Genomic DNA, 20,082 nt, shown 5'->3' with positions numbered 1-20,082 from the left:
CGCCCACCGCCCCAGGAACCAATCACAGCAGTCAGGGAGCGCGCTCGCACCGCAGCTTTATTACAGACGCCGAGCGCGACCATAACACGGCGTTACGTTCCCCGCCGGCGGGGCCACGCGACCCGAGCCCGTCCCGCCGGCAGCTCCCGCGCACGCGAATTCTGGAACAGTCCCGAGGCAGCAGGGACCCTCCGGGCACAGGACGGTGACAGTCCAGCGACAGTCCGGGCGGCTTTCAGAGCCCGTGCCCCGCGGGGCTGAGCATGTCCTGCAGCACCAGGTGCAGCAGGTGGTTCTGCTCGGCGCTCAACAGCGGCCACAGCTCGGCCTGCAGAGCCCGCAGCGCGGCCGCATCCTTCTCCTGGCAGGCCAGCACGGCGGACTGCAGCAGCAGGAAGAGCTCTGCGGGCAGGTAGCTGGCGGCCGCCGGCAGCCCTCCGCCCGCCGCGCCGCCCTCGGGCGCCTCCCAGCAGTACTGCTCCAGCGTGCGGGCGTGCTCGGGCGACAGCTTGCCGGGCGGCGGCTGCAGGAGAAGCAGCAGCAGCACCCGCGACACCTCGCAGCTCACCAGCGCGTCCAGGAAGGCTCCACCGGGCGCGGCCCCGCCGCTCCCCCCGATCCCGGCTCCGGCTCCAGCCAACGCCTGCGCCCGGGTCAGCGCCGCCAGAGCCCCGGCGTAGTCGCGGCCCAGCAGCAGGCAGGAGGCGCGCTCCGTCAAGCAGCGCAGCGCCTCCAGGGGCAGCTTAGCGGCCGCCAGGAGCTCGGCAGCCCTCTGGAAGTGCGCGGCGGCGCGGGCGGGCCGGCCCGTATCGCGCAGCGCCGCCGCCAGCTCCAGGCAGAGCCCGGCCGCCAGCGCCGGCTGCCCCCGCTCCAGGTGCAGGCGGGCGGCGAAGGCCCCGCAGCTCTGCGCCGCCGCCAGGTGCTCGCCGAAACCGCCGCGCAGGGCCAGGCGCTGCCGCAGGTCCCGCTCCTGGCGCAGGAAGAGCCGCGCCGCTTCGCCCAGCGCCGCCGCCTCGGCGGGGCCGTGAAAGAGGCTCTGCGCGCAGCGCGCCACCGCCAGCTGGCACCAGGCCGCGTAGGGCAGGCTCTCCTGGGCGCGCAGCTCCCGCGCCAGCGCCGCGAACTGCTCCGCCGCCTCCGCCACGTTCGGTTTCCGCAGGAAGCGCCGCCGCAGCTTGGCCGACACCAGCCGGTACCGCGACAGGAAGTCCCCGTCCCCGCCGCCGGGGCCCGGCCCGGGCCCGGAGCCGCCCGCCCCGCCGGGCCCCGAGCCGCCCGCCGCCGCCAGCATCGCGCGTCGCCAGGAAGTGACGCGATCACGTCGCTTCCCCTCCGGCGCTTTATTCCGCTGACCAATCAGCATCCGCTACCGGGTCAGGCGGCTCGGGGCGTCGGTGGGGGCGTGGTCTCGTGACGGCCGCATCCAATTGGGGGCGTGGCCACGCCGTGCGGGCCCCGCCCCCTCACCGGCGGGCCGCGCTGTGCTCGGTGCAGCCCGGCCCTGCGGCACGGTTGGCTCCTCCCCGTCCCCAGACGTTGCGCTGCACTGGAGGCGCTCGGCTTTCTGCCCCACTGAACCCGCTGAGAGCGCCGCGCGGATGCTGCACTGTGGGAACTTCCCTGCGCGGGTGAAAGCTCGGTCCCAAAGGGCAGCGCAGGTGCTGAGGTGTGAGAGCGAAGCTCACGCTGTGTATTTCACACCGCTGCTGAGGTTCAGTGCATGCAATGAGCGTTCCCGGAGCTCTCAGAAAACCCCACTCTGACCCATTCTCTTTGCTGTCCCGGGGCGTTCTGCAAAGCTGCCGACTGAAACTGCGAGGTGGATAATGGAACTCATCCCCCGCCGCTCTGCAGCACAAAACCCCCCGGGCTGACGGCGCTGTGGCGTAGCGCTCATCCGCCTCCCCCGCAAACACGGGCTGTGCGCACGCGGCGCTCTTCCTGCGCTCCAAACCACACAGGGCCCGCGGGACGGCACGGCGTGCAGCCCGGCTGGTGCCACCCAGCAGCGCCCGTTGGCCCCAGGAAGGCCGTCCTCCCCGCAAGCCGTCCCTCGCTTCTCCTCCTGGTGCTTTCTGGCTGCTGCACGAGGTGGCAGAAACCAGGGGTCCGCTGCTTGCTGCTCTGCCCCTTCCCAGTGCCAGGAGCTCCGTGCCTCCGTGGGCGCGGATACCCACAGGTACACATTGCACTGACTGACACCAGCGAGCCGATGCTGCAGCAATGCCCTTGGAGATCTCCAGGCTTTCTCTGTTCACAGCTATTTCTCTGCTCTGTGCCTGGCAGGTCGGGTTTATCTTTTAGCATTGCTCGGTGAGGGCAGGAGGTGAGGCTGAGCCAGCACGGCGTACCGAGACAAGGAGGAGAAAATGGGCTCAGTATCCTCTGCCTTCCCCTCACCGGGCTCTGAGATTTCCGTGGGTGGGAGAAGGCACCTTCTGACACGTTTCCTATCCTGCCCACACACTGCTGCAGTTTGCGCTCCCACGTGAGGTGGGATGTTGGTGCCACGTACCCAAGGAGCATAGCCAAGGGGTTCAAAACCGAGCCCTCCTTCCCACTGCCCTTGCAGGCCCCTTCTCCCCCCACCCACCACAGCCATTTGCATCTGCGTGGGCAAACTGGGAGATAAATAAATCCAGGAAGGTGGAAACTGTTGTGGCACAACGTGCTCCAGGCACGTGGCTGCTGTTGGTTCGGTGCTGGGTGAGGGCTGGTGGGGATGAGCTGCCTGGACCCTCACAGCTCACCCCTGTGGGCTCTTCCTACCATCCCAAAAAGGCCTCAAGCAGAAGAGTTGGCACAGACAAGCTGTCATTTGGAGGCATTTCAGTGCCTGTCCGTTGCTCTGCACCCCACAGGGCAGAGGAGGTACAGCCCTGAGGTAGGGAGATGTGGGCTTTGGGGTGGTACCCCACAGGTCCCACAAGCAGTGGATTATGGGATCCTTCTGCGGGGCATTTTCACACCTCCTGCACCATCAGCCTATTTGTGTCCGGTACACCTGGGTGCATTGCAGAGCTTACCTCCTGCACAACCTCCCCACAGGGGCCAGGAGGGGAAAACCAGGCAAGCCCATGTGGGAGGGGAGTGGGATGATGCCACTGGTGGGAGGTGTCATCACCAGCAAGGGCTTATAGGGGCCATGAGGAACAGGAACCTCTGTCACAGCCGGTGCAGAAGCTGAGGAGTAACAGGTGAGGTGGGTGACTCTGGGTCAGGGATGCAACCGGTGGGGGGCTGTGTTCAGAGCTGGGAGAGAGAGCCTGGGACTGAGTAGGGTTGTGGCATGGGACCATTTACAGGTGGTGGCCACACTGCTGTGCCACACGGACACACGCAGCGCGTGCTGCAGGGCTACCTTTATGTGCAAACTGTGCTGTCTTTATGCACAGCTCTGCCTGCACAGGGGCTGTGCTGCCCCTTGCAAAGTACATGCGGAGCACTGTGGTGGGTGTGCAGGCAGAGCACGCTGCTCTGAAACCATCAGGCGCTTGGTGGCAACACTGCTATGCGGTGAGCTGTGAGCAGTGAATGCGGGGCACTCAGTCCCCTGTGGTTTTATACAACTGTGAGTTGCAAGCAGCAGGCTCATGGAGCTCTGCAGCCTCCGTCCAGGCGTGCTGCCCTGCTCTGCTGTCCCGGCGTGCTGTGGAGGGAGCAGCGAAAGGCATTAGAGAAGTTGTGGTCTGTGGGAGGGAAGCTGGAGATTTCTGCAGCTCTCTACCACTCAGCATCATGGAAAGTGGAAAGAGGAGGGAGGCATTGGGGCACGCAGGAGCTCACGGGCACACAAAGGGCTCTGCAGGCGGTCCCAGTGGGGCAGGTGCTGGCAGAGGATGTCCAAGTGCCCAGCATTGAGTCCCTGGGCTGCACATGGCCTGAATTTGTATTTGCTGTGCCTGTTTTGTTGCTTGTGTGAAATCAGAGCTCGGGGTGGGCTGACATCCCCTCCAGACATGGTTAAGCAGCTCACCCCACACACAGCCACAGTCTCATCTGCCCGTTCCCAACCTCCCTTGTGGCACAGAGCTGGGAGAAGCTGGGGCAGGCAGGAGCGGGCTCTGCTTTCCTACCAGTGTTTAATGGGCACATCTTCAGCAGATATTACCCTACAGAGAGCAGGCAGAACCTGCCCAGATCTATTTTCCCATTGCATCCGGGGCACTGGGTACCACAGGTGGCTGTGCTCCCTGTGCATCCCAATGGCCCCATGCCTCCAGCTCACCCCAAAACCCCATGCAGCTCTTCCTGCACATCTCCTTCCAGGTCCGCACGCTCACGATGGACCCTCTGAGCACCCCCCCTCCCTCCATTGAAGTCAGCGAGCAGTTCCTGGGCAACTCGTGCTGTCAGATCCACGATGGGTTCCTCTCAGTGACGCTGCCCGTCATGTACTCGCTGATCTTTGCCGTTGGGCTGCTCAGCAATGCGTTGGCACTCTGGGTGTTCTCACGCAGCGTGCAGCGCCGGACCTCCATCACTGTGTACATGAGGAACCTGGCGCTCTCCGACCTCCTGCTGGCCCTCTGCCTGCCCTTCCGCATCGCCTTCCAGGACAGGAGTGAGCCCCGTGTCTTTTGCAGCATCGTCGGGGCCTTCTTCTACCTCAACATGTACGTCAGCATCACTTTCCTCAGCCTGATCAGCCTGGACCGCTACCTGAAGATCATCCGTCCCCTCCAGAAATACAGGATTCACACCGTGTCCTGCAGCACGTTGGCCTCCGGGATGGTTTGGGCGGTGAACTTCGCCTTCATGCTGCCTTTCTTCTTTGAGAGAAGAGGGAAGGGGCCCTGTGACCATAAATGCTTCCACTTCAGGAGCAAAAGCACCACGGCAGCAGCCTTCAACATGGCCGCGGTGGCCGCCTTCTTCATCGTGCTGCTGCTCTTCCTCTACTTCTACAGCAAGATATTTGCCAAGCTGCACCAGGTCTCCTCAGTGAAGGCCCAGCAGCTGAACAAGAGGACCAGCACGAGAGCCATCACCAAGACCTTTGTGGTCCTGGTCATCTTCATCGTCTGCTTCACCCCTTACCACGCTGTCCGCATCCCTTACATCCTGGCGCAGGTCGGGGCCATTTCCAGCCTGCCCTGGAAGCAAGGCCTGCACCTCGCTAACGAGCTCGTGCTCTGCATCTCAGCCCTCAACAGCTGCCTCGACCCCATTATCTTCTTTTTCTTGTCCAGCAGTTTCCGCAGGGCCGTGCTCTGCACCATCCAGGGCAGGCTGAAGGGAGCCCTGCTGAGCAACCAGGGCGGGCTGACCCCCAGCAGGTCTGTGACAGAGCTGTAGGGTCAGGGTCCAGGGAATGGGATTTCCTCATCGCAGATTGGCTCTGGCCACTGGTATTTATGGGAAAAGGCTTGCTGGGAAGATGGAACCACTCCACGAGACATGGCTTAGCCGACGTGGTGCTGATGGGTCACGTTTGGGCTTGGCGATCTTAGGGGCCTTTTCCAACCGTAATGATTCCATGACTCTACAATTCATGTAACACCAGCAGGGTCAGAGCCTCCATGGCAGTAAACAGGGAGGAAAGAGCAGCTGGGACCTCGCTTGTTCCTACTGCAGCTGACATAGCTGAAGAGCATATTTCTGTGCACGAACGAAGCTGGAAGTGCCAAAGGAGATTTGGCCTTGGCCTGGGAACCCCGGGCAGCCCAGAGGGCAGGAGCAGAGCTGCAGGCAGAGCTGCAGGCAGAGCTGGGCTCCTTCGCAGACGGAGGAGAGGAGAGAGGAGGAGTGAGAAGGGGAATGGGCAGTGAATCCTTACTGAGGACACATTGTCTGCTCACCAGAGAGAGGAAGAAAGGGATGGGGCAGGAGAGGGTGCAGTGCAAATGCGTCAGGGAAGGATGAGGAGACACTCATCAAAGCAGGGGAATATTTTGCTCCGTGATGGAGCCCAGAGGTGAGCACTGCCAGGCTTGCACGACAGACCTGCCAGGAAATGCTGCAGCCCCACAACCCCAAACCATGACAACAACAGCTATAATCTCTCATTTCTGTAGCTTCTGTAACCTCAGCTCAGCCCCAATGTCTCTGTGCACCGAGACAGGGAGTTCAGGGCTTCCTTTAGCTCTTTGCTCCCCTCACCAGCACATTTGCAGGGGCTGGCAGCTCTCTTGGGCACAGCACAGCTCGCCTGGGGCCATTGCTTCAGGAAGGTTGCAGTGGGCAGAGGGGCTGCAGTGCCTCCTGAGCCCCAATGGGAGCAGCTGGCTCTGAGCTTCTCAGCTCTGCTGTTCTGCAGCAGCTCAGAAAGAGAAACCCACGAGGGCTGTGCAAGAGTTGCTGCCTTCATCAGCACCTGTTCCCTTCCTGCAGAAGAGAATATTTCTCTGCAGTTTATCCTGTTCTATGCCCACACATCATTTGTTCCATTATTTGTAGGGCAGTGTGGAGGTGGAGCAGCAGCCTGCACTCCCTGTTGGGCAGCAGAGCTGGGCAGTGAGGGGTGGGGGTTCATTCAGACCGAACCGCCGTGGTGACCACAAAACTCCAACACCTGAATAATACTCGGGGGAATAAAATGTTTCCTTAAAGACTGAATGCTCTGATCTTTCCAATCGAGGTGTGAGCAGCTTCGGCCCTCTTTTGTCTCCATATGACGAGCAGGAGAGAGGGGTATTTCACACAGCGAGTGGTGATGCACTGAACAGACTGCCCAAAGAGGCTGTGGATGCCCCATCCCTGCAGGCATTCAAGGCCAGGCTGGATGTGGCTCTGGGCAGCCTGGGCTGCTGGTTGGCGACCCTGCACATAGCAGGGGGTTGGAACTGGATGAGCATTGTGGTCCTTTTCAACCCAGGCCATCCTATTATGCTATGATGATCTCTTTAGCAGAGGTGGGGGGAAAACACAGCCAGCAAAGCTTTTCCTGTGGAAAGCAGCAAACAAAGGTCACAGCGCTGTTTTCCCTTTCCGACCAATGCTGATGAGCTGCAGCAGTGTCACTGTGTGCTTCAGAAGCCTCAGCACTGCAACAGCAGTGCCTGAATGCGGTGCTCAGCGTGCAGGAAACCCCCTGCCTTCCCGCAGCCATCCTCCCCCGCAATGGAACCTGCAGGGCTTGCAGGGCTGTGCTCACTGCTGGGCGCCCCACATCTCACCCCCTGCCCCATCCCCAGCATGAAGGCAGTGGGACGCAAGCTGGCATCCCTTTCATTTCTAGCTTAAACCAGCGCTGGGATCCTTATCTCTGGCAGGCAGGAGGTGACGTGCAGCCGCGGGGGCTGCCGGGAAGCGGCGGCGGTTCCGCTGCGCTGTGACCCCGGTGCGGCCCCGGTGTGATCCCATTGGGACCCCAGCACAGCCCCATTACAGCACACAGCCGCTGCCGTCCTGCACCCATCGGATTCCGCGCTGCAATGGCTGCAGCCTGCAGCTTTCCCAGGTGAAAAGCGACCTTGTGTTCCCTTTGCATGTAAGGGAACCCCTCCCCGTGTTACCCCGGGGCTGTTGTTGCCTGGATAAGAATTTTAGCTGATCTATGCTTTCATCAGAGATGGTTGCTTATTGTATAGTTAAATTGGTGATGGATGGATGGACGTGTCACACGGCGAAGCAATAAATAAAGAAATTCATGCTTCAAGCATACTTGAGACCCTGTCCTTTTCAATCGTGATCCATTAAACTGTTGGGATATTACGCTGTCAGTTATTAGTAGGGTATTATGTGCCGGTTGTGCAAAGCAGCGGCCATTCTGCTCTGCCTCATTTCAGTAACTGGAATGATATCTGTGCGGCGTTAATCCCAGGCCTGGGATGTCTCCAGGAGGCTCAGGTGAGCCCAAATCGCTGCACTGATAGCTCTGGGTCACTGCTGAGGATCTTTGTGCTGGGAAAGCTGAGCAGTCGTGCTCTGATCCGTGGGGAACTCAAAGAATTCCCTATGATGCTCAAATCTGAGGACGGAAAGGGCCGGAGAAGCATCACGCCTGTTGCCGCTCTATTCCAGGTGCAGTTGGGGCTGACAGCTGTGACATCTGCTGACACCGTGGTGCTCACAGTGGGCTGGAGGGCTCTGAGCAGCCCCTGTGCTGCCTGCCATGGCTCTGCCCCATGCATCCATGCTGACACGCCGGTGCCTGCGCCTGCTGACCCCGCAGCCCGTGCTCCTGAGCAGCCTGCCTGGGTGGGACTGCCGACAGCCAACGGGGGAGAGAGCAGCCAAGAGGAGAAGGAAGAAGGACAGAGAGGGCTGCAGCTTGCCAGCATCCTCCTGGGAAGAGAGGTACGCCGGTGGGAGGTGTGTGCTGCGTGTGGTGAGGGAGCATTTGGGTATGGAGGGCTGCAGTGAGGAAGGTCCATGTGTTGCATGCTGCAACCTCAGGACCCTGCAACCTCAGAACCCTGAGCAATCACGGTGTTTATTGCCCTCAGCAAGCACCAGCCTGGCTGTGATTGTCAGTGCCAGAGCAGGCGGCTGCACTGAGAGCTTAAAGGTTTCACCTCCATCCAGGTAGATATGAGAGGCTCAGCTGTGACAGAAGTAATGGAAAGGGCAAATGAAGAGGCCTAAGCAAGAGGGAAGGGGCTGGGACAGAGCAGCTGCTCTGCTGGCAAGCAGAAAGTACTCAGCCCTGTGATTCACAGTTCTGTGCCTGAAATCAGCTGGAGATTTGGATACAGCTCCCAAAGCCCCGATGGGGAAGAACAGCTGTATATCCAGCTGAGCACCTGAGAGACACTTAGGACAGTTTGGATTATATCCATCTCACCCCATCCTCCCTTATTTTCTTCACAAGGCAGCTTTGTGTGTTGTATTCCTGCTCCCCTTGGCTTGGATGTAAGTATCAGTGGGTTCCAAGGTTCATCTCCCAGCTGCCACTGGAGGACTGGCCATGTATGTGAGCCTGTAATTCCTTTTATACAGTGCAGAAACTGCATTGGTCTGCATTGGGCTTCATCCCGTGCAGCTTTCACAGCAGTGACCAGCAATGTGAGCAGGCAGAGTGTGCAGTGAGCAATGAGAGGAGTGTCTTGTTCTCCTATGGGAAACCTCCAGGGAGACAGGGCTGTTCTTGGCTCTGTCCTCTAACGGGGGCTCATCCAGGACACCAGAGGCCCGTGCTCAGCCTGTTCTGTGCTCGCTGTGGCTCCTGTGTTTGTTGTGGCTCCTGGGTCCTCCCACCCCAAGCAGCTCTGAGCACAAGCCCTCTGTTGTGCTTTGCAGGCTGGCAGATGCAGTGACGCCGCTGTGGAGACTTCCATACCAGGAGCAGCTGCAGGTAAGCTGTGCACACCTGGAATTTCTCCATCGCGTTGCCCCCACTGTCCCTTTCCATCCCCTTGAGCAGCTGCCTCTGGGATCTGGCACTGCAGCCTGGTCCAATCCCATAGAATCACAGAATCATTAGGATTAGAAAAGACCTCAGAGATCACCAAATCCCACCCCAATCACCCATCCCCACCACGTTTACCGAACCAAGGCCCCAAACCCCACCCTTTGCTGCCTTCATCCCTGAGTTATTCTAAAGCACAAAAGGTGCTCAGGCCCTGCCCAGTGCAGGACAGGTTAATGGAGGCTTCATGGCTCCAACACCCCAGAGCCACCCTTGGGGCCATGGTCTCTCCATTGCTGTGCGGTACACAGAGGCTGTGTGATCCTGTGGGAGCTTTCCTGGCTTCAGATTGCTCTGTAGGTGAAGTATGAGAGCCTGAGGGAGGTTCTGCAGACCCTGACATCGCATCTGTTGGAGCTGGGAGGAGCTGTGCAGGATCCCAGTGGGCTCTGCTGTCCCCTGCAGCCCGTGGTCCCCTCGGTGAGTGTCCATGGTTGGTTCCAGAGGAGGTCCCTTGCTGCCTTCTGCTTTGCAGACTGCAGAAGAAGGGCTGTGTGCTGCACTCATACAAACCTGCACCAGCACCACTGCTGAAGCACAGCAGCCACTGTGCTGCATCCACCGGTTGGGCTCTGCCAATGCCCAGCAAGTGCTGTTGAACGGCAATGGGTGCCACTTTTTGTGCATGGAGGAATTCACTGACACCCCTTTGCTTCATCTGCACTCCCACATCAGACAGCATTCTGTCAGACTGTCCTTCTGCTGCCATCTGTCACGGGGCAACGAAAGGAATCGGGATATTGCTGGGAAGCTTCAACCCCTACTGCCATCCCACCAGCATCCACCCCTGACACTGTGGGCCAGCAGCATAAAACAGGAGGCATCACTTTCGGAGCAGCCCTCGTACAAGGCTTTGATTTCCTTCTTTCCTCCCTCAGCCCACCATCAATGGGTACCGCAACAAGTCCACGTTCTCTGTGAACCGAGGGCCGGATGGGAACCCCAAAACAGTGGGGCTGTACGTGGGGACGGGCAGAGGTCAGTGCGGGGCCAGGAGTGGTGCTGGGTGAGAGCTGCTGGGCTTAGTCACCTTTTCTTCCCTTTTGCACAACGGGGTGGTTGAGAGGAGAGGCTCTTCTCCGGCTTACGCCGCTGCACCCTGCATGGTTTGCATTGGAACAAACCCCTCACATACCCATCTCTCCCTGCAGCAAGAAATATTGTGTGCGTGAGAACCGACCACATGAAGAACACACCCCTACAGCACAAACAAGTGGCCCAGGTAAAGCAAATACCACCTCTGCAGGTGGGAGAGTGGGCAGAGCGCCATGGCTCCCAATGGGGGGACACCGCGTTGGCTGTGTGTATGTGTGTACAGTACGTGTGTGCATGGCTATGGATGTGTAGTTACGTGGTGGTCCTGGGTCTGTTTTGATTCTGGCCAATGGAAAAAAAAATGGTTTTTAAGCACAGAAGTTAATGGTGGAACCTCAGAGGTGTCCCTTGGAGTGAAGTTAACGAAGCAGCGATTGATTGCTGTTTAAAACAGATGAGAATCGCAATGAACAAAGCTTCCTCTCGGTGTCCAGCTGAGATAGCACAGAGGGCAGTGGTGCAACAGCCAATGTTTGGGGCACAGCATCACGTGAGGATGAGGGCTGTGTCCCTCACCGTGCTCTGCTCCATGCAGTGCTACGAGCAGTTCATCCGCCGCTCCCTGCTGGGCTCCTGCATCCTCTTCCATGAAGGTGGGCACTGGAGGGAGCTCGTGGTGCGCACCTCCCAGCACGGCCACACCATGGCCATCGTCACCTTCCACCCCCAGCAGCTGGACCAGGTGAGTGGGGCTGGGACGGCTCTAGGCCATCCCAATGGCTGTCATGGAGCTCTCTGGGCGTATCGGCCCAACCATTCCTTCCCTCTCTTCCAGGAGGCTCTGGCTGCTCAGAAAGCACTGCTGAGAGAGTTCTTCACCTGCGGACCCGGAGCAGAGTGTGCCCTGACATCACTGTACTTCCAGGAGAGGTATTGGTGCTGGGGTGGCCCTTGTGGCCATGGCTTTAAGGTGGCTGCGCCTCGTGTTTGTTATGAAGCATCAGAAATACTTGGATAGGGTTCTGCCCCCCTCAGCATGGGGAGCGAAAGGGAAAAGCTAAAGTGCTGATGGCTGCACTCAATGGTCTTAAGGGTCTATTCCAACCTAAATGATCCAATGGTTCCATCACTTCCAAATCGCATCAGCAGCAAAAGGGGGGATACATCCCATGGCTACAAAGGGCCACAACCCCACCCTACGTCACTGTGACCCCATTCCATTCTCAGTTCAGCAAGCTGCAGATCCCTTACAAAGAGTCACAGTGCTCATATGGAATAAAAGCAAACGTGCACCCCAGGAATGGCAACGGCAACAAAACGCCGCCCCCCAGCAGGGTGTTATTTTATGTGTCCTTCCAGCACCATGACGCGCTGTTCCCATGAGCATTCACCCTTCCAGCTCCTTCATGGAGAACCACACATCTTTGAAGACGTGCTGGACCTGAGGTTTCGCATCTCTCCAGATGCCTTTTTCCAGGTGAACACGAGCGGAGCAGAAGTGCTGTACCGGGTGGTCAGGGAGCTGAGCCAGGCTGCTGGAGACACTGTGCTCCTCGATGTCTGCTGCGGGACGGGTGAGCAGCATGAACCGTACAGCAGTTGGGTTGGAAGGGACCTTAAAGCCCATCCAATCCCACCCGTGCCGTGGGCTGGGTGCCCCCCACCATCTCAGGCTGCCCAGGGCCCCTTCCAGCCCAGCTATAGGCACCCGCAGGGATGGGGCACCGCAGCTCCCTGGGGTTGGTGCTTTGCATGCCCAACATTATCTCCAATGCTTGTTTTTTCCACATGGAAATGCGGAGTGTTTGTGTATCCCTGGTTTCCAGGCACGATTGGTCTCTCTCTGGCTCGCCATGTGTCCAAGGTCATCGGCGTTGAGATAGTGCAGAAAGCAATAGAGGATGCCAGGTGGAATGCAGCATTCAATGGTAAGTTCAACCATTGCCATTGCTGAGAAACCTGATGCAAAAGTGAAGGGTTGCTCCTAACCACCCCCTGCACTCAGCAAAGAGTGGGATTTTGTGTTGGGATGTCCGGGAATGCTCTTTGTTCGTGTGGCTGCTTTTGCTTTGCAGGAATTTCAAACTGTGAGTTTCACAGTGGAAAGGCAGAGGCTGTGATACCAGCACTGCTCTCATCGTGGGAGGATGCCCGACCCCTTGTCGCAGTGGTGAACCCATCTCGGGCTGGGATCCGTAAGCATATACTATTTATTTTCACCTTGAAGAGACAGTTTTGAGCAAGCTGTGTGTGAGCTGTTGTGCTGGCTGCAAGCCGCCAGCTCACTCATTCTCTAGGCATTCTACATGGCCCTACAACCACCCTCATGTCCTCTGCTGCTTTGGGCCAGTTTTGGGAAGTCCCAGACTGGCCCTAGAGCCCAGATGCTGCCCAGTGCAGTGGGGTGTCCACCAGGACGTGGTAAGACGGTGCTGTGCTGTTGCAGATCACAGGGTCGTGAAGGCCATCCGGAGCTGCAGGGCAATCCGAAGGCTGCTCTACATCTCCTGCAAGCCGGAGGGCGAAGCCATGAGGAACTTCCTTGAGTGAGCAGCCTCCTCTTTTCTTTTCTGCTGACGTTAGTGACTCTGTTGTGTGCCTTGAGGACCAGGACCTGAGGACCTGTCCTCAGCACAGGAGGGTTTTTGTTGTTACCAAATTTCACTGGGTTAATTCTGCAGGTGGGACCCGGGGCAGTGCGTGGCCAGAAGTGGTTTGTGCTTTTGCACTGCTTTGGGTTTACCTGCAAGCTGCACTGGTGGAAGCAGTAGGTATTCCTTGGGCTGAGTGCCAGCAGAAAGCATCATTCAGGGGTAGAAAAGAATGCAAAGGTGTTGTAATGACATTGTGCACAGCCAACATAACACGGAGGGTGGTGACGCACTGAACAGGTTGCCCAAGGAGGCTGTGGATGCCCCATCCCTGGAGGTATTCAAGGCCAGGCTGGATGTGGCTCTGGGCAGCCTGGGCTGCTGGTTGGCGACCCTTCACATAGCAGGGGGTTGGAACTGTTGAGCATTGTGGTCCTTTTCAACCCAGGCCGTGCTATGATTGTATGATTCTATGATAACAGCACAGCAGGGTGCAGGATACCGCATCCCCACGCTCCCTGCAGGAAGGTGGGCCTCCAGCCAACGAGCAAAGCCAGCTCCTGGGATTAGCAGTCACCTCCTTAGCATTAATCACCCAGCCGAGGGCTGACGGATGTTAGCCAACCTAAAGATACCCTCCTAATGCACGGGAAGCCTTACGCTGCTGGTCTGAAGGTCGCCCTCCAATGCTGTGCTTCCTGCAGGCTGTGCTGTCCCCCCGACCCAAGGAAGAAGCTGGAAGGAGAGCCGTTTGCCCCAGCGCTGGCTGTCCCTGTCGACATGTTCCCTCACACTGCTCACTGTGAGCTGGTGCTGCTGCTCACCCGCTGACACTGAGGAGGTTTGCAGCTCTGCGAGCTCAGGAGGTGACCTCCCGGTGTCCTTAAGGAGAGGATGTGGCTGTGACTCGAACTTTCTAGACCAATGTCAAGAAATGAGTCATTTTCTGCTTGCTCTCACTGCGGGTTGCCTAATCTATATGGAAACACTCCGATTTCTGGAGTTTGTTTTGCCATTGGGTTGCTCTGCAGTAGCCAAATAAATAGATAAGCAGGGCTAATTGCATAAACAAATAGAAGGTATTTGTATGTCGTGCTCTTCTCACTGGCTGGCAAGCTGCAAGCCTCAAAGGTGCTTGAAATCCTCTCCAGCTCTTCAGAAGATGAAACTGCTGCAAACTGGAGGTAGGTCTCATTCAGCAGAAGGTGTTTCTACAGTCAGGCTTTGAATTTCATCAGAAAGAGGAAATTGGTTGAACGGAGGCTGGCAGATGCCTAAGGAAACAGGGAGAGCTCCTGCCCGAAGGGCTCTCTGCCTGCTGGTATCTCTCACGGCTGTGATTTGGTCCTGAGGAACCCTGAGCTTCATAGGATCACTGAGAGTGGAAAAGACCTCTAAGATCATCAAGTCCAACTGTACACCTACTGCCAGCATTCCTCAGTGAGCCACGTCCCTTAGAGCTTGGGACAGTGCCAGCCACCTTCACTGGGCTCTTCAAACACACGGGGTCAGGACGTGGGACTTGTTACAGCAGATCCCACAGCAGGAGGGAGGCGATGGGCACACTGCTGACAGGTTCCCTCCTGCTGCCCCTTTGCATGGTTTCCCTCTCGTTTTCAGCTCACGGTGAGGGATGCGGTTCATGGAATCATAGAACGGCTTAGGTTGGAGGGGACCTTAAAAATCACCCGATTCCAACCTCCCTGCCATGCGCAGGGCTGCCAACCACCAGCTCAGCCCCATCCAACCTGGCCTTGAATGTCCCAACCTGGCCTTGAATGTCCCAACCTGGCCTTGAATGTCCCCACCCACCCCAGTGTGGGTGATGGGGCACCCACAGCTCTCTGGGCAGCAGTGCAGGGCGTCACCACCCTCTCTGTAAAGGATTTCTTCCCAACCTCGAACCTAAGCCTCTCCCACTTTAGTCACTATCTGCCCCTGTAAAAAGTCGGTCCCCATGCTGCTTATAAAACCCCTTCAGGTGCTGCACTGAGGTCTCCCTGCAGCCCTCTTTTCTCCAGGCTGAGCCCCCCCAGCTCACAGCCCGGCTCCAAAGGAGTGGTGGTTCTCCAGCACCATTGCTTTGTATAATTACACCTCGGCTTCTTGCTGTAAGGTGGGAATGGATCTCTGCTAAAAAGGAAACTGCCCGCAAATTAAAGGAGGGGGAGAGAGAACGACTTCCCATCAAAAAGCGGCACGGGATCGCAAAACACGGCTGCTGTGGAGCACTACACGCACGGGGAGGAGCTGGCAGCGGGGTTGCACCGTCCCCATAGGGACGCGGGGCTCCGGGAGCAGCGCCCCGTGCTCGGAGCTGCGGGGCATCGCGGGGCGGGCGTTAGGACCCGGCGGCCGCGGGGCGGAGAGGCCGCATCCCTCCCGCTGCCTCTGCAGCGTTATTCCTCGGCTCCCTCCATGGTGACCGCAGCCCGGAGGCCGCGTTAGGACCGCATCCCGGCGGCTCGATGGCATCCCCCAGGACCGTCACCATCGTCGCCCTTTCGGTGGCCCTGGGGCTCTTTTTTGTCTTCATGGGGACCATCAAGCTGACCCCGCGGCTCAGCAGGGATGCCTACAACGAGATGGTGAGGCCGGCGGAGGGGCGGCCGCGCGGCTCTCGGGTGGGGACCGCGACCGCTTCGGAACGACGATGGGAGGGAGGGAGGGAGCCGTCCGCCGGGTACGGGGGGGGGGGAACCGAGCGAGAAGATGCTGGCATCCCCCTGCGCTCCCTGCGGTGCGGGGCGAGGAGGATGGGATGGCACCGCTGTTGTGTAAAGATGGGGGAAGGAGGGGTGGGGGATGCGGGGTCTGGGGACGGACAGCGGGTCCGGCCAGCCCTGGGCAATGCCCAGCCCAGGATTGTGCTCGATGTTGTGGGTGCTTTACCGCAGGGATAATGGCTCTGAGTGTCCCCACCTCACCGGGCTCGCGTGGGATTAATTCCCACCCGTGAGATGCTGTGGGTTTCTTAGCGGGCAGAAGGAGGCATGAAGAATCACCTGATTACTCCCTGTGCTCTGGGAAATGGACCTCTCTCCCATAGGGTGCTAAGGAAGGGGATGGCACCGTGTGCATTTATCAGCTGGGAGAGTCCCAGAGCAAGAGCAAGGGCTGGCCCTCTGCTCCCATCCGCCTTGGGTCATTCTCCTGCCCTCCTCCGTTTTCATTTTATTCTTTGCGATGGTGGAAAAGCACCGGTGTAACTCTTGGGCCCGTAAGAAATGGTGATGGAAGTTTCCAGCACGTTCTGTTCTCTCCCATCACGTCGCTGCACCTGCTTTTCCTTAGCTCTCAAATAACATCCGAATGGCAGCGCTGTGTCTGCAGCCCTGCACAGGGCTCTGAGAGAGAACAGCAATGCAGAATAACTCAGGAGTGAGAGGTGAGGACAAAATGTGCAGAGAACAAAGCTCTCCAGCTCCTGCTGCCTAAGTGAAGTGCAGGAATAAGGCACTGAGGCTTCAGCAGCATTGCAGATGCATTGCATAGCACTGGGCTTCTCCGTGGGTCCGTGCTTTGCCAGGAGTGAGGCCTACAGGTAGGGATGATCTCCATTTTTATTACAAGGAGGAAGTGGAGGCATTCAGATATTGGGCAACAGCATCATTCTGAATGCCCTGCGTTGTGACGAGGCTTGTGAGGTTTCAGTGCTTTTGCAGTGCAGCAAACCAGGGCGATCTGTTAAATAGTGGAGATGGGGATGAAAACCTGGTTTTGCCCATCAGCGTGTGACCTCTTGCCCCAGGCAAACAGAGAACTGCTGCTACTTACCCAAATGTGCAGCGATTTCTTTAGCTTTATTTTCCCATTCAGCAAAAAGCACACACAGCTGTTTGTTTAGTGGAATAGCAGCGTGCCATGGGGCATTTCACCAACCCATTTCTTCATATATCTGTTAAAAACTGCTGCCTCGAGGAGAGCTTTCGTTGGCAGAAGTCTCAGAGCACATCCTTGCCTTACACACACTCAGTCAAGGGATCTTGGTTTGGTAGCAAAAATGACAAACCTGAATACTGTTCAACCACAGCATCATCAGCTTCTCTTAAAATTCAGAGAGGTGGGAAAGTTCTGTGTGCCCACAACGCAGCTTTCCAAAACTGCTTGGGAGGTAAATGTGCAAACCCAGCTGTACCTCACGTTCAAATGCAAGAGCTTGAGTGTATGCAAGGACAGAGGTTGCTTCTTCCCTCAAACAAGGAGGCAGCTGTGGAAGGAGGCTGGCAGCAGCTCACACTGCTTCTAAATCCAGCATCAATCGGAGGGCAAGGATGTAAGATGTCTGCTTGCTTTTATCCGAGGATAAGGATAAAGAAAGGATCACAGAGGTGTGTAAGAGCAGGAGCAGGACTCACAAAGGTGAGTCTGAGCTCTGATGCGTTGTCTGACCCGCGCTGTGTCTGTCCTGCCCACAAACCCTGGGGTGCTCTGTGTTGCTTTCAGATGGGAAGTGATTTCTTCCACCTTCTGTGCCCTGGCTTGGCGGGGATGAGGTGTGTTATTTAAGGGCATGGTGCTCTCAGACAGTGGTTTCTTTTAAACATGGTTCTGCATTGCTGATCGTAGCAATGGTGACTTCAGATTTTGGGAGAAGGAGTGCTTAACACACTCCGAGCTCCAGCGCTGGGTGCTAGCTTGCACAGCTGTCTTCCAGCTCCTGAAGGAGCAGTGCAGGTTGATGGAGTATTAATATCCTTCCAACAGCAGCTTTATGGCTACAGAGGGGTATCATACCAGCTGGGTCTGTGATGACTGAACTGATCTTGGCTGCCCAAGGAGGCTGTGGATGCCCCATCCCTGCAGGCATTCAAGGCCAGGCTGGATGTGGCTCTGGGCAGCCTGGGCTGCTGGTTGGTGACCCTGCACATAGCAGGGGGTTGGAACTGATGAGCACTGTGGTCCTTTTCAACCCAGGCCATTCTATGATTCTGTGACTGTATGATCTTTACATCATACCACACTCACCTGTGTCAATGAAAGCCACCTCTCCCTGCTCACATCACCACATCCTTCTCTCTCGCTGCTTGATTTCAGAAACGAGCCTACAAAAGCTACGTGCGGGCCCTCCCCATGCTGAAGAAGATGGGGGTCAGCTCCATCCTTCTCCGCAAGAGCATCGGAGCCCTGGAAGTGGCATGTGGCATTGTCATGACACTGGTTCCCGGCCGCCCCAAAGACGTGGCCAACTTTCTGCTCCTCCTCCTCGTGCTGGCCGTGCTCTTCTTCCACCAGCTGGTGGGGGACCCGCTCAAGCGTTACGCCCACGCTCTGGTCTTTGGGATCCTGCTCACCTGCCGCCTGCTGATTGCCCGCCAGCCCGAGGAGCAGCCACCAGAAAAGAGGATGCTGTCTGTGAATGGGGATGAGCAGCCGCTCCTCCACGAGGCGGCTCCCGAGAAAGGCAAAGTGAAGGTATCTTAGTGGAGCGAGTGTGAGGAATACGGACCCTCGAGGCAGCTCTCTCCAAAAGCACCCAGAAAAAAACGGTTTTGGTTTTGGTTTGGTTTTGTTTTGTTGGTTTTTTTTAATTTACCTATTTATATTTTTCAGCTGTCTAAATAAAGTTTCACTTGGGGTCTGAGAGATATGTGGGATGCCTACACCGTAGTCTTGCTTTGCTGCTGGCCTGTAATGTAGGAAGATAGAAGCTAGCATTGAGCAGGATGGTCTGGGGGCAGTTAGTGCCTGGCTGGAGGAGCATTGGCCTCAGCAGGAGCTGCAAAACCAGAGTGTGGGCAAAGGCCTGGGCAGTTCATCATGCTAGCCTGGCACTCCTGAGGTGGGGATGCATCCCTGAGCATAAGACCTGAGATCCTCAGCAGTGTAAACTTGGCCTGATGCACTTCTGCTACGTTGCAGCCTCAGCAACAACTGCTGGGTAGAACATAACCGTTGCCCTGCACCGACTCGTGCACTCCAGACTTGTGCTCGTCACCCCAGGCACAAATGTACATTTGCTTTTATGTAGTCAGGCAGGGAATGGACCCTACTAAGCACTGAGGGAGGTGTCCCATAGCCTTTGCTGCCTGTGACCAGTCTGTTGTGTGGTCCAGTGATGCAGGGAAAAGATGTGATGCCCTACTTATATCTCCTTGGATTTCCATGCTTTGCAGAGGCTTTAGAACAGGGCCAGTGGCCTCTTAACAGCAACTTCTTCCCTATTTAGGGTTCCCTATGCACCCATGAAGCAATGGTGTCTCTTTACCTCCCAGGTGAGAACAAGGATCCCCGCTGAGGGGATGGGAAGCAGAACTGCCTATAGAATTGCTTTTATCCAGTACCATGTTCCAAAATGTCTGAACATGTCTGGGTGTGACACTGTGCGTCCCACACACAGCTTCAGTGGGAAGGTCCCATTGGGGAGGTCCTCTCACAAGACCCTGAATCCCTGCGTGTCAAAGCTGAGACCTCACGGAGTGTCACAAGAAGTGGGTTTTACCTCCGAGTTCTGTTTGCTTCTGTCGATGTCTGTCTGGGTTTTTCCTTACTCGTTGTTGATGAAAATAAACCTATTTTTTTTTTTTTGGAAATCTGGAGAAAGATGGTCCTTTTGGGGGATACCTCTGCAAAGAATCTTCCCGTGTGCTCCAACACTGCACCCAAACCAGGCAGAATCACATCGGGGGGGGTTCAGAGAAAGACGAGGAGATACAGGATGGGAACATTGCTTCAGTTCAGAGTGGCAGTGAGAAGAGGTATTAAATCCACAGTAAGACATCGTGCTGTATCACTAGGAGCATCAGACAGACGTCTGCATGCAGTGCATCCCGTTTTGCTCTTGCAGCCGACTCCTCTGCTACGGCAGATGCAGCCCAAACACACACACATCATGCAAAATCCCCCTCCTGGAGCCCCAGGGGGTGGCAGACTGTGACACACAGAGGGCTCTGCCAACAGGGCACAGCAGGTACCCCCCTGTGCTGCTCAGAGACCATCCCAAGGCCACCCCAAATCTGCACGCCATTTGCTTTACGTCCTGACAGGCGCTTCTGCCATGCCAGGGCCTGAGCTCTTAGCACTGCTAGCTCCCAAAGGACGGGCAGGCGGACCCCCAGCCCCAAAGCACACCTGGATGTGCGCTCTCCTATGCAAAGGCACAGG

General features: G+C 57.4%; 4 protein-coding genes across 10 annotated transcripts; 3 read left to right on the top strand and 1 right to left on the bottom strand.

The window, feature by feature from the left end:
• Positions 1-38: 38 nt before the first annotated feature.
• Positions 39-1,309, bottom strand: F8A3 (coagulation factor VIII-associated 3). Its single transcript, XM_025149812.2, has one exon. It carries the CDS (start codon positions 1,289-1,291, stop codon positions 236-238), a length of 1,056 nt encoding a protein of 351 aa, XP_025005580.1. The 5' UTR covers positions 1,292-1,309; the 3' UTR covers positions 39-235.
• Positions 1,310-3,164: 1,855 nt separating this feature from the next.
• LOC100858944 (probable G-protein coupled receptor 34-like) lies at positions 3,165-6,558 on the top strand. 4 transcript variants are annotated; one of them, XM_025149938.3, is made up of 2 exons: positions 3,165-3,197; positions 4,270-6,558. In XM_025149938.3, exon 2 carries the CDS (start codon positions 4,285-4,287, stop codon positions 5,296-5,298), a length of 1,014 nt encoding a protein of 337 aa, XP_025005706.1. In that variant the 5' UTR covers positions 3,165-3,197; positions 4,270-4,284; the 3' UTR covers positions 5,299-6,558. The 4 variants fall into 4 exon arrangements, with proteins under 4 accessions (XP_025005706.1, XP_040555960.1, XP_040555959.1 ...); XM_040700026.2 differs by having other exon boundaries at positions 4,246-6,558; XM_040700025.2 differs by having other exon boundaries at positions 3,165-3,202.
• Positions 6,559-7,243: 685 nt separating this feature from the next.
• Positions 7,244-14,051, top strand: TRMT2B (tRNA methyltransferase 2 homolog B). 3 transcript variants are annotated; one of them, XM_003643319.6, is made up of 13 exons: positions 7,244-7,402; positions 7,966-8,241; positions 9,184-9,238; positions 9,653-9,772; positions 10,231-10,330; positions 10,504-10,574; positions 10,983-11,129; positions 11,223-11,317; positions 11,747-11,961; positions 12,214-12,315; positions 12,463-12,582; positions 12,834-12,933; positions 13,683-14,051. In XM_003643319.6, the coding sequence occupies exons 2-13, from the start codon at positions 8,057-8,059 to the stop codon at positions 13,807-13,809; spliced, it is 1,437 nt and encodes a 478-aa protein (XP_003643367.3). In that variant the 5' UTR covers positions 7,244-7,402; positions 7,966-8,056; the 3' UTR covers positions 13,810-14,051. The 3 variants fall into 3 exon arrangements, with proteins under 3 accessions (XP_003643367.3, XP_046796924.1, XP_040555958.1); XM_046940968.1 differs by having other exon boundaries at positions 7,966-8,256; XM_040700024.2 differs by having other exon boundaries at positions 7,244-7,432.
• Positions 14,052-15,379: 1,328 nt separating this feature from the next.
• TMEM35A (transmembrane protein 35A) lies at positions 15,380-18,566 on the top strand. Of its 2 annotated transcripts, none has more exons than XM_003643318.6 (2): positions 15,380-15,566; positions 18,016-18,566. In XM_003643318.6, exons 1-2 carry the CDS (start codon positions 15,447-15,449, stop codon positions 18,400-18,402), a joined length of 507 nt encoding a protein of 168 aa, XP_003643366.1. In that variant the 5' UTR covers positions 15,380-15,446; the 3' UTR covers positions 18,403-18,566. The 2 variants fall into 2 exon arrangements, with proteins under 2 accessions (XP_003643366.1, XP_046796926.1); XM_046940970.1 differs by having other exon boundaries at positions 15,380-15,602.
• The last annotated feature ends 1,516 nt before the right edge of the window (positions 18,567-20,082 follow it).

This window comes from Gallus gallus, chromosome 4 (genome assembly GCF_016699485.2).
Source record: "Gallus gallus isolate bGalGal1 chromosome 4, bGalGal1.mat.broiler.GRCg7b, whole genome shotgun sequence".
Lineage (NCBI taxonomy): Eukaryota > Metazoa > Chordata > Aves > Galliformes > Phasianidae > Gallus > Gallus gallus.
This window is presented reverse-complemented; position numbering and strand designations above follow the sequence as displayed.